The sequence below is a fragment of the Physcomitrium patens genome, chromosome 14 (genome assembly GCF_059467195.1).
Source record: "Physcomitrium patens ecotype Gransden chromosome 14, ASM5946719v1, whole genome shotgun sequence".
Lineage (NCBI taxonomy): Eukaryota > Viridiplantae > Streptophyta > Bryopsida > Funariales > Funariaceae > Physcomitrium > Physcomitrium patens.
The window spans coordinates 7,743,327-7,757,044 of record NC_143423.1 but is presented as its reverse complement, the minus strand read 5'-3'; the positions used below and the strand labels follow the sequence as shown (position 1 = coordinate 7,757,044).

General features: G+C 35.6%; 1 protein-coding gene across 1 annotated transcript; it reads right to left on the bottom strand.

Moving 5' to 3' along the window:
- Positions 1-8,681: 8,681 nt before the first annotated feature.
- On the bottom strand, positions 8,682-12,094 carry LOC112291550 (COBRA-like protein 8). The gene is made up of 5 exons (XM_024539123.3): positions 11,193-12,094; positions 10,803-11,058; positions 10,521-10,663; positions 9,899-10,399; positions 8,682-9,780 (listed from the first exon to the last, which is right to left on the bottom strand). Exons 1-5 carry the CDS (start codon positions 11,547-11,549, stop codon positions 9,040-9,042), a joined length of 1,998 nt encoding a protein of 665 aa, XP_024394891.1. The 5' UTR covers positions 11,550-12,094; the 3' UTR covers positions 8,682-9,039.
- Between the last annotated feature and the right edge of the window lie 1,624 nt (positions 12,095-13,718).

Here is a 13,718-nt window from a genome sequence, read left to right as displayed (position 1 = left end):
AGATTTGTCAATTCCACTTATTTCAATGAATCCTAAATTATTGATATTTTATAATTTACCTTATAATTTAATTAGTTTCTTATTAACACTTATCAATTTCAAATATCTTATAGTTTTTTCATTAATCTATTAAAATATATAAATTTTAAAATTAGAATATCAAAATAATTTATATAAATAATAATGTTTTAAAATCCATTAAGATCTAAGTCACATATTATACTACATAATGGCATCTATTATAATTGTACTAATGTTTTTTTTAAAAAAACCTACTTCATTAATTATGCAATTTGATATAACAATTTTTTCTTGTCCAACTAATAATATTGTGATAGAATCAAAACCTCTATTTTGGAATAAAAACCACAAATATTGAATAAAGATGGAAAATATTGCCAAAAGAAGAAAAAACAATGCAATATGCTATTATTCAATTTTTCTTTGAAATTTATCTACTAATGCTTTAAATTTATTTAAAAATAAATAAAATTCCAATGCATTGTGTATATCTTGTACTCTTAAGACTCTTACCTTCTAAAAGACCTTAAAACATTTCTCTTCTTAAACACTTTTAACTTTGTATAAATTTTAAGAAATATAGGTCTTTTTGATGGATTTATAAACCAACAACTCTTTATCAAACATCAATTCTTGTGAATAAGTATTTAGCAAATTAGGTTTTTTTATATTTTCTTGATAAATAAAAAAAAAATCATTAACCACTAAAAGATTTAAAAAAAAAATAGCATTCCATATAATACTAAAAATAAACAGATTAAGTTTCAAAATATCTACTTTTACTAAGGATTTTTTATCTATAATCTTTATATTAATTTCAAGTACGTAATCAACATTATGTGGACATGATCAACATTGATAATTATTCAAATAAGTGAAATGAAATCAAATTAGATAAAAAATAGAAAAATCATATAATAACTTGTATATTAGCTTTTTAGAAGCTTTATAGACATGGATTTGACTTTATATGAATTTGTAGTTTATTAATGGGTTAAAAACTTGACCAAAAATTTAACTATATATTGCACATATTAGCCACTTGTGATACAAGTTAGTCATATGGCACACATGTAAACAACTTACCTTGCAAGTTAGACATATGTTGTATAAATTGGACATGTACTAGAGGTCCTATAAAACATTTACATGTAGTTTATAGTTAGATTATATATATATATATATAGATAAGAATGATGTCTTCTTCACTCTTATCAACTCTAATCATATTTCTAATCTAATTTCAAGAGTCTCTAATTTTCTAGTCTTTGGCAATAGCTATCATAGTTTCTTTTTTAACATACATACTTATTTTATTTTTTTCAACTTTCTTTGATATATGTCTCACTTGTTTATTTATATCCTTAGATTTTTTGTTCTTAAGAAATTGAAAAGCATACACTTATAATATCAAACCTTTTTTTTTTTAATTAAGAGTGGATGATTTCTTTTTCATTATAAAAAATAAGTATATTAGAAATTTTACATAAACTACTTTTAAATTAATATTATTCATAAAATCTTCTTTACTTTTGGATCAACTTTTCTACTTGCCTTTAGTGATATTAGACATCTCTATTTTATTGTGTTATCATAAAAAAGCTTGTTGAAATAATATATATATATATATATATATATATATATATATACACAAGAATAAAAAAGGGAGTTAATGCTCACTATACATAAATTCAATTTACCACCAAAAAGAGCTATAAGATTATTTAAAAATAAATATTTAGAGATGATTAGAATTTGGATTTTTAAGAAATAAAAGAACATTTATACTTTGAAAATTTTGTGAGCATTCTAACATATTGATGGATGCATATTTATGGAATTGTGCATGTGTTTGTCTTTAAATAAACATTATGAATTTGAATGCAATTGAATGATTAAATAAAAAATATATATTATAATTTAATTAGGTTAGGCTCTTATAATTTGGATTAATAATGATTTCTTTGATTTTAAATAATCTATCATTTGAATTGAAGCGAATTTTTTTAAATAAATTTTGAACTTATTTTTTTAATAATTTTGGTTATTTTGAGTACATGTAAACAATTCAATAAGAAGTTATTAGTGCTCGAAGATGAACAGCATGGTTGGAAAAAGATGACAAATAATATTCAAGAAATTAAGGAGCTTTTTTTTTTAAATAAATAAAGTAGATTCTTCTTTAAAATTTGTGTTTATTGTTTATAACTAAATTGCAATGTATAAAACATTTAAGTACGATCAATAATTTAATCAATGTTTATTAAATTTTTAAGGCCATTTTATAATTGAATAAGATTAATTAGAATTGATTAAATTTCAATAAGAATTTTATTAGGATTTTTAGGATTTTTTGAAAGGATTGGTTATAATTTTTTAAGATTTTTTATAATTTATTGAGATTTTTTTCGAATTTTATTAAGATTTAGTTGGAATTTGTATACAATTTTTTAAGATTATTGTAATATATTTTAAATTTTTTTAAATTTATTTATGGACTTGAAAAGATTATTAAAATTTATTTAATTTTTAATTAGGATTTATTTAGGATTTGATTATTATATTTTTAATTTTTATTTAGAAATTATTTAAGATTTTTTTAGTACTTCTTTAGGATATTCTTAAGAATTTCGTTAAGATTTCTTTATAAATTTTTTAAGTTTTTTTAGAAACATTTTAAAAAATAAAAAAATTATTTAAGATACTTTAATAATTTTTTTAGGATTTTTTATTAAAAATAAATAAATATTATTTATGATTTCTCTGAATTTTTTTTATGAATTCTTTTAGAATTTTTTAAATATTTTTTGAAGATATGAACAAGGTTTGACTATGATTGTTATTATTTAGTTAAGAATTTTTAAGAATTTAATCAGGATTGTTAGATTCTTTATTTTTTGGAAATACAATTTAATCAAATGCCTAATGTATTCATATCTTAGTTTTTATGTAAATCTTTTAAAAAATATTATTGATATAAAAGATTTTTTAAAAGATTTCCAAGTGATGATGATTCATCTATTATCTATTTATCATCTATTCATCATCATTCATTCATCTTCTATTCATTATTTATCAATCATCTATTAAATTGTCATCAACTAGTCAACTATTCTTTATCCATCATCTATACAAGCAACTCATGTCATTCTCTACCAAAGTATATGACGGTATTGGTAATAAGCATGTTGCTACAATACCATGCCTTAAACTATTCTAAAAGTCTCAAGATTTTGTTTCCTAAATCTAACATTGAAAAACATTCTCAAAAATCCAAATTCTTGAAAACAAATTTTAGAGAGTTTGACCATTTATGAAAGCTTGTTCTAAAGTAAGTCTATTTTATAGACTTTAGGCAAAGTTTTTCTTAGTTTCCCTTTATGTGGTCTTCTTTTACCACACTATTTTGATTTTTAGAAACAATATTAGAAAAAACCATCAAATATACAATTGGTATATATTATCAATATAATAATATCTTAATAGCACATTAGTGATAATACACAAACAATTTATGTTTATTAAAATACTTAAAATTTAAAAAAAAATCATAAATATAAGAAGTTTATTAACTCTTAATCAACAATGATATTTTGTATTTAAACTCTATCAACATCAAAATTAAAATGCTTGATTATAAGGCATAAAATATAAAAAATGCCTAAAGAGCTCTAAAGAATCATTCTAATATATATTTTATTCACAATTCTAATGCCTTTAAAAGATTTCATAATTTAAAATTTTAAAATACATATACTCACTTCAATTATATAGAATATTTCAAATTGGTGGAACTCTATACCTATTATTTGTAAAGTCAAATATTCTTAATTGTCAAAATCAAATTCCTGTTAACATATTAAAATAGAAGATATAACTCCCATACTAACTTAGAAGCATGATATTAACCTTATTTTAAATTATTTCATAGTATTAATTATTATTTATAATTATTCCATATAATATAAAATAAATAATGTTATAAAAATTTAATAATATAAAGATCTAATTCTACAGTACAAGAAAGATGATTTAATAAAAATTAAGAAATTCTACCATCATAGTTTACTTCTTTTACAATATCCAAATAAGTTAGATGTTTTTTCACTTAAATATTTCATAAATTCTTCACAATATTATAATTTTACATACAATAATTTTCAAAAAAATAAAAATAAAAATAAAAAAATACTCTAAAGATGTCATTTAATTCTCACATTAGTTAAAAAAGTATAATGCACATTAATATACTATAATCAAAGGACCTCAACCTTCAAAATAAAGCTTCAAAAATTCTTTATGTCAAGTATAGGCTTGATTCTACACCATTAAATCTTTACTATTAATTTAAGAAATCAACTAACTTATACTATTCAAACAATAAAGATATTATACATACTATTATAAAACTATATTTAATAATTGAGGCACTAAAAGTATACAAAGAACAAAAAAATAATAACAAGCAAAAGAATTAAAGTATATACAAATAAATGAAATAAAATGAAATAAGTAAAAAAATTAATCTTTATAAAATATATATATATATAATATTCTTTAAAAGTTTCTAATTCCAAAACCTCAAAGAATTTCAATTTGAAATCAAGCCCAACATGAATGCTATGCCAATATCTTCACATTTCATTTGACAAAATGTTCTAAATAAATTAAAGATTTAATATTAATAATGCAATTACCAATGTATAACAACATGACCAAACTCATACTTTAAATATTTTGTATATAAAAATAGAAATGAGATTCCTTATAATAAAATTATTAAATCTAATAATCTATGTAAAATTGGATGTAAAAATATTACATCATGATATTAAAGAATTCTTTATTTTAATTTTACTTCATCACATTCATAAGTCTGTTGGCTCATGATATAGCATAAACTTCTAAATATATTTCATTTAGATAGATTAATAAATACATAAGATTCTAATAAGTATAGTTTTTTACATAATTAATTATAAATTTGAATAACATCAATTACTATCTCTCATATTAATTAATACTAAGACAATCAATTGAAATTAAAAGAAGTATATTGATTAAATTACAGTACTAAATGTTAATAGTACAATGGAGTTGATTTACTATCAATTCACAACATAATCTCCCAATCTAAACCATGATCACACCAACCTTCAATTATTACTAAAAGCTTATCAATTTGTACCAAATTATAATAAATGCAATAAAAAAAATTCTAAACTAAACGATACAAACACTCTATGAACTATATAACATATATTTTACGGCGAATATGTAATATAATATAAATTAAGATATATTATACATATATTGTATCTTCAAACGATACAATATATGATGAATGTTCTACTATCTATATAGTACGCTGCATATAGATTCTGCATGATACTAAATACGAGGCAAGAAGTTGTAATTGAAATCCTCCATGTCTATGCACCTACTTAGAACCAACCTGATTGATTATTATTTATTTTGCGTAATACGTTTTTCATACTGCGGGTTGTGAAGAATCTTTGCACAGCTCAAGGTTGAGTGATTACAGAAAGTATCATGAAAAAAAGTTGCTTTAGATGGTCTAATTCTATAGAGAGGAGCATTTCATGATGCACTTGCTTTGTGCTCACTTGATTCATTCTCTGTTCTGTACCTACAGCTTCTTGACCTCAAGGCTGACGTATTTTAAATTATAAGGCTCTTACCAAGTTGTGTTGTGTATATCTCAAACCTCGTTAGTTTCGTTTGAAAGATAATTTAGGAATATGGACATGATTTCGTTGTTGAAAAAACTTTGGTTTTCGGATTTCAAGGAATGTAGAATAGAAACTTGTCCACACCTGAATTTGTCTTGATGGCAACGTGAGACCCAACCACTTTCCCCTTCCAAGATTTTATCCGCACATGGATGCGTTTGATCTTTCTCCGACTTTGTGAACTTTACATGTATCAATAGGAAATCAATCATAATTACCATCTCCAAGATGACTGCACACATTCAAACATACCACAAGCCTTGTCAGAAGTAGAAAACAGACTAGAATAGCAACACATAATATTCCCACTGAAAGCGGCCACCTTAACCAAATCCACCCAAAGCAAGTTTGGTAGTTTGAATTTCTTTCATTTCGAGTGTCGCCAAATGCAGACATACTCCCATGCTCAGAGCCACCAATCCCACCTGCAATATAACATATTATCCAGCGAAAGTGACACATATGCCAGTTGTCTTTCCAATATGAATTCTGGAAGTTTGTGGGTAGTGGAGCTTGATCACTTTATTAGAATCGGCTCTCTTAGATTTGCAGTGGTTCAAATTAGAGGGGATCGAGGTATTTTTTCCAATCCTAGCTGAGATTAGATGTAAGCTGTATGGACGACACAGCAAAACGTTAGGAGGTGGTAGGTTTACGTTGTCACAGTTCAAGGAAGCCGTAAATAGACGACAAAAGTTGACATGCATTACGCTATCATGGGAAAGTGTGCTGGTTCTTCTTCTCGATTCACTTCGAGCATGTCTTTGGTGCAGCGACTCTGGAGGCAAGAGTCGAGGTATGTCGTTTTCATCTGTGAATACCCTGGATAACGTTGTGACGCAGGTGTTGGAGTGCGAACAAGCTTCCAGATAAGGAGAGGAGCTGTCCAAAGAGTTATGAGGACATTTATGCCCGTCTACCTGCTCGGTGAAGATTGAACATCGATCTGCATGGACATGAGGATGTTCTGCCTCAAATGGAGTTATTACAGGATGCGCGAGAAGCACGCTATATGCTCGGTAAAGATTGAACATCGATCTGCATGGACATGAGGATGTTCTGCCTCAAATGGAGTTATTACAGGATGCGCGAGAAGCACGCTATACCGCCAGCTGCTGTAGTTATAATGGCCAATTCGCCTCCATCCACCAAGTCAACCCCAGCGGCTGAGTTGCTAAAGCTACCAAAGCAAGTGGTCTGCAGCATGAGATTTGTGAAATACAAGACCGTTGTGCAAATCATCGGCGTTTGTTCTAATCGGCTTGTTGCAGTTCCGAGACCCTCTGGACCATTTTATGGGTGGTCTAGACACCCCGTCAGCAATTCAACTTGTCCGTGATTTGACGCAGGGTTATGCGCAGGATTTGAATAAACGATTCCAGGGATTCCTCTCATTGCGCATGTGATCTTTGAGCTTGGTGATGTTGAAGCACAGTGTGAGGTATTGTGCTCTATTACACAACCCTCCGGCGGTTGTTGCGGATTCTAATGCAACTGCTTGAATATTTCTCCATCTCTGCTCCGATGCTGTGAGTGGAATTTGTACAGGATTAGGGCTGCAGTGTTTCCAGCAGGGGATGTTACTAGGTAGAAGCAGTAGATATGTTAGTGTAACATGCTTTGACTTTAGGAATCGGTAATATGCACATGAATGAGATTGGTGTTAGATTGCAAGATCATAGTGAATGCAAGAAAGATATTTGGTTGCTTTTGAGTAGAGAAGGTACACAATTGCAAGTGTATGGTAGAGTCCACAGGTGAAGTTGTGAATACAGAGACAATCCACAATGTACATAAGCTTTCAGACCCTATACTCCAAAACTCACACTTAGGAATAGTCAAAAAAATACCCGACAGAAATAACAAACAAAGTAGAAGCTTTATGGCCTTGCCATGAAGGCCTCAATTTTTATAATCTCAACCCTACTCCACTTCCTTGGCAACTCCTAGCTGCACAACGTCTCTCCAATTGTGCTAAGTCTTTGATCGTGGCAATGGACACCGTCCATCCCCAGCCGTTCCGAGCAAGCAGCGCACGTACACAGACGATAAGCTGGTTCTCGCTAGAATTTGGAGCTTCCCCGACGCCGGGCGCAAAAATCTAGAGCTACAGCAGAAATTGGGTTTGCGTCGTGTGTCGCTGCACCGCCCCCTCCGCCACTAGGATGCTCGCCGTACTTGTCAATGTACCCCAGCTCCGCCTATCCTTCCGCAGAAACACCGACTGTTATCCTACTGTGGGTTCTTGCTTATCTAGCATCGTTCAGTTTCGGGACCAAGTTTAGTACTCTTCTATGCTACCCTTGCTCATCACACGAACACTATTTGCAGCGTTCTGGAAGTAGGTTTGAGAAAAACCCGTTCGACTTTCCCTATTTGGCGAAGTTAACCATTGGATTGTGTAGCCTGGGAGAGACGGAGATGAAACCTGCCAGCATTTGCTAATGTCCATCATCGGTCGGTTACCCATCACATCACATTCCATGTTTATATTTAGTTCCCTAATAAATGATAACTTTTTCTCTGAAAATGAGCTTGATGAGGTGGTTTAACGTGTTGTGGCAGTTGCGTAGAAAATTGCTTAGTGATTCCGTTTTACAAATCAGCTATCTCTCACCTGTGCATGCGGCACCACAATGAACAGAGGATTTCGTACTCTCCATTATGAGATTGTAAAATATTCTATGAATACGTGAATGAATCAGTGGGCGAAGGACAAGGACAACTTCGAAGAGTTCAGAGATGTGCAACAATAGAGTCAAGATTTGAGACTGCAGTCTGCATGCTGATCAGAGGAAGCATGATTGTGAGGTGCGGGCAGTGTCAGATATCCAAGGTCAAAGCTCACCAAATTCCGTCATGGGAATCAGAGAACCAGGCCAGCAGAGGCGGGAATTGCGCATAGTGTGTCAATGAAGAAAATACATTATCAATTTCCTGGGCGGACGTCCGAAAAGAGGTCCGTGCCGAGATGGCAACCCACCTCTAAGCACCACAGCCAGCTGTACCCATTACAAGCTCGATCATACCAGCACGGATTGATCAATAGAAGCCCAACCAAGGGGACTAAAAGTCTTCCGCCTCACCTAATATACAACTCGAGGGCCGTGCCATGGGTAGCATGTCAAATCCTACAGTGACAGTGATCAGCCCAAAGAATGAAGATCATTATAATACCCGTCACCCTCCCCAATAATTTACTTCGAAGAGCGCCGGAAGTATGCTAAGAATGATAAACAATTTACACTCTCGTCAGAACTGGCACTCATAGGACAAGCACTACGGAGCACAATGCCACTAGAACAAGGGTTGTGACCATGGAGGTAACCATCCTTGGAGCAGCGTTCATGGGGAAACCCTCCGGCATCGAGCATTCTTCGCCGTTGAAGTAGATCTTCGCGGGGAAGTAATCGGCTTCGCGAATCCCTGGAGTAGTCTTCTTAGTGAAGGAGAAGACCGATTGGAGCTTTCCTGCCGATCGGTTAGTAGCTGCCATTAGGTAGTTGAGTCCCTCCAAGCCCCTCACAAGGATACTGGTGTTTGCCGTGGTGTCGTTCATGAGTGGCATTGCGGTGGCATTGAAGGAGTACGCCTTCTCAAATCCGGCGTAAGCGTTCGGCATCTCCACAATGGTGAACCAGTCCGGGTAAGTTGTATTAGACCAGTCGAAGAGCGTCATGCGCGAACTCCATCCCCCTGTGAAATTCGACACTACATGCCAGTTAATGGCCACGCCGCAGTAGTCCTGGCAAGGGAGTGGGTTCGGGGGAATCCTGTGGTTAAGTGCGGCCCAGGCAAGGATCTGCGCTGTCCGATTTTCGGGGTGAATTGTGAGAGCGCTGTAGGGAAGGAGCTGAGAGGAGGTTGTAGGGCTGCACACTGGCGTAGGATTCTTGGGGCAACCACAAGCGCAAGTACGACAAGGGACGATGGAATCGTTCGTGTATTTTGAAAATGAGACGCAGCACTTTGGAGGCGGCTTGATTGCGGTCTCATTGCACGTAACCTGCAAGGCCAACCAAATCACAACCACAAATTCAGCACATCCAGCAAACACCATTCTCAAAAGCGCAACTAGACGCAAGTTTGATTAGAGGCGATCGATTGCGAGAAAAGATCCTCACCTGCCAAGTTTTAAACGCAGCTGTGTCATGCATCAAGTAGGGATCGGGATAAACGGTCGGCTTTATCCGGCGGGGAACGCCACATTTGAATCTCCCATCGCCGAATCTCCAATTCCCGGGGGGTGTGATACTGTTTAGCTTATTGCTCTGAGGTGGAACCTTCATCACGTTCACCATGAAGGCTGACTTGGATCTCTCAGGGTCCAGAACAGCAGGCCAGATGCTGCCATTACGGCAGCAGTATTCGATACCACCGTTTTCAGTGTCATTTATTCTACCGAGGGGAAGATCGATGATCTCGGGACTCTTCGAGCAACTGAAAGCCTTATTAAGATCCATTTGCGTGTAGGTTTTCCCTGCAATTCCATTCAAGCAAACCTCGAGGTCTGCTGAGCGTGTTGTGGCACCTAACATCTTGGTGATAAACTCGTTCTCCACCCATGTCCAGGAGAGATTCCAATTTTCAATACGCGCGATTGGACTGTCATTGGAAATGGTCACCTACAAAAGTCCACTCCAATGAGGAAGTTACAGTAAGTTTGGTGGCACGGGATTTGCGTACAACTCAAATAGACAGTTGAATTCAAACCAGAGGGGATTACAAAAGACGTGCATCACTCACAAGTGCTAAGTAACTGCCTGGATATGCTTGTTTAACATCATAAGTGATGGTGAAATTGCCCTTTTCAGAAGGCAGATAAAATTCCTCATCGGTAAGAGTGACATTTCGATTGGGCTCCGAACAGCATGTGTGCATCGTAGTATCTGGACAGATGAATAAAAAGGTCATCTCAATGAGGAATAGGAGTAGTTGACAAAACCAAAACGAGCATACATACAAGGAGGCTTCCTTGGCTGCTACAAATCGAGAGGATGAAGGTTCTGGCACCAGTACTCTACTTACTGCCAAAAGTCTTTGCTATACTGCAGTTGTAGCCCTTCTGGGTAATGTTGATGTTCTTCGGCATGGAGAAAAGTTTTTTCCCAAACTCAGTACCCGTGATTGTGAAGGTTTTCTGAATCTGGCTTAATTCCCCAGCAGTTTCAATGGCATTTTTCAACACTCCTGCAGGAATTTGAGTCAAAACGGTGCCGTTGGAAACGTCGACGGGCATGGGGCGCCCGTCCTCCAGAAGCATGTCTTCAGCGCTAACAAGAATCTGGACAAATTAAGACCTGTCAGAGAAAGGCTACTGAAACAACTAAAATAGTCCTATAGTTCGTGATCTTAAATCCTGATTAAATCCTTAGGGTGTCCATTGCCTTATCCTATCGCCTGATTTGAACCTCTTACCTCGCCATTTGAAAAATTCATCCCGATCGCCCACCCCTCCACGGTGGAGTATCCCATGTTCGTTACCGTCACCTGGGCCTCAAACTTGTACGGTTGCAGCCATGGAGTTTCGTTGAGGTAAGGAAAAATCTTCTCCACTCTCGTATTCACATAAACGAGATCAACGCCATCGCAAGGAGGCCACAGAGGTGCAGGCTCCGGAGCGGGCGCAAGGTCCATCGGCGCTGGAGCTGGCGTCAAAGGAGCGGGCGCCGCGACAACCGGCGGTACCGCTCCCCTGCCTTGTCCTTCGACGGACACAAAAATGGCGAGGAGGGCGACAAGAAGTACCCAGACTGCTGCCTTGCACCCGCCCATGGCAATGAAGTGACAGCAACCAAGTGTACCTCTTTCGAATTGGCTCAATCGAAACTGTCTTTCCCACCGTCTAGTCTAACCACGATGCCTCGGCGAGACAATGTGTGCTCTGACTGCAACGAAATTCTCACGCTGCGAGACCTTGGGAAGACATTATCTTGTCGGACTGGACTCCTACTCTCCTCACATCAGACCCTAGATCACACATTACTCGTCTCCTGGGAAAGGAGAAGAGAGGAGAGGTAGAGATCGTTGCGGCTCGGAGGTATAATATCCTGTGGTGATAATGAAACTAAACTGCTGAATACGACCATGTGATCCACCACGCACCCTAAAACCTAGGCCCGACTCCACACTGTCTTGATGAAGAGCGTACCCTTTTCGAAGATGGTCTCACCCACCTTTCTAGCAGAGAGTCTTACCCGAGACCAGCACAATCGGCAGCTGGCTCCGACGATTGCGGCCACGAATGTAATCGAGGTATGATATAACTCTCCCAAATGAAAGAGAAGGTGCTCGTAGTTGGCTAGTAAGAAACTGCGGCTTGGGTGCAGCAGTCCAAGGCATCAATTACAAGCCTGGGTATTGTGCCAATTTCAAAAATAAATTCAAAAGAAAATCCCCTCGACGTGCGAGTTGATTCAGAGCAATCTACTCCATCAGATGATTGCCGGAACCTGAAAGGGATCTATCCAAGTGGCACAGAACTTCTGAGGACCAGATAGTCGTCGAAGTTGAATTGGTCATTTCGTGTGTGAGTTGCATTTCCAACAGTTCCTTATGCTTTTTCTAAATTCTCCCTGAAGACGCACATTTGTTGGACCTCATCGTCCAGGTTAACTTACAGCTCAGCTGTAGTGAACCTTCCCCCTCCCGCAACAACCCAAGCGACTCCCGCCCAAAATTCACACCGCGACACTTGGGTAAATACTCTAAAGAGGTGTCTTTATTGAGAATCCTCATGAAACCTAGCTGGGCTTTTAAATCATGGGCATGCAAGATTATTCCAAGACAAAAGAGAGTCCATCTTTGGGGGAGCACTAATCGATGGTATAGCAAAGAAATATAACACCTGGCTCTGAGACATCAGTCGATCAAGCGGGAGTCATGTGATGGAGTTGGATTTTTCAATGATTCTTCTTGCTTTTGACCTGAGGACAATGAATTGTTTCAAGAATAGTTGACTTGCCCATCTTCATCTCCTCTCATAACTTGCTCACACATGCTGCCAGGTTATTTTTGTTCTTGTGTGCCCTGGGTTTCCTGTTGTTTCACTGTAAAATATAAGTGAATTAGTCACACAAAGTAAACAGCACAAACTGACAATCTGGGTTTCCTTTATTTCTTCCCATTCGCCACACCACGAACATGCCTCCTTTACACTCCGGCGTTTTGTATCTCCCTGACCTTCTTTTTTAGATTTTTCTTTAACACAAATAATTCCCCTACCTTTCAGCTTCCCACAACCATCAATTTCATATCCTGAGCTTACATTTGTCCACGCCTAGATTGTTCGTCACCTCTCCAGAAAGAATGTAAGAAAAAATCAAAATATTAAATAAATAAAAAGGGAAGAGGAAATCCTCTTGGTCCTTGTTTCTCAAATCAAGAGTTTGGATAAAATTTCTCCTCGTGCTTCAAAGAATAATCCCACCAAGATTCTATTTAAAAAAAACTATATCGAGGTGCAGAATCCCGCTCCTTAAGGAAGACGCTACGACCATTTCGAACATTAAAAAACGCTAAATTTGCCTGATAGGCACGAATTAATACACACCAGTTCGGAAGCTGGAGAAATGTCTTGTCAAAAACAAGGTCCGAGACTTAACTTCCTCGAAAACAGAAGGCGCTTCACACCTTCAACCTAGAAACGCAATTTAATCATTTCTATATATATATATATATATATATATATATATTTTGAATAATATTAGCTCGAATTCAGAAAAGTTTTTCAACAACCCATTCCTGGAAGCAGGCTGCGGAAACCTTGCAAGGGGAATACTCCGAAGCCAGAAAAACTTTGAGCACATCGGGGCAGCAGTAATCGCGACGCATTAATAGATCCGTGGTCCCGCTTGAAATGTCGCTGGGCAAAAACCCAGCATTGACTTTAAGGAAGGTGGGAAAATATGGCATTCAAGTGAGAGCATTAAGTGGAGTCAGGGG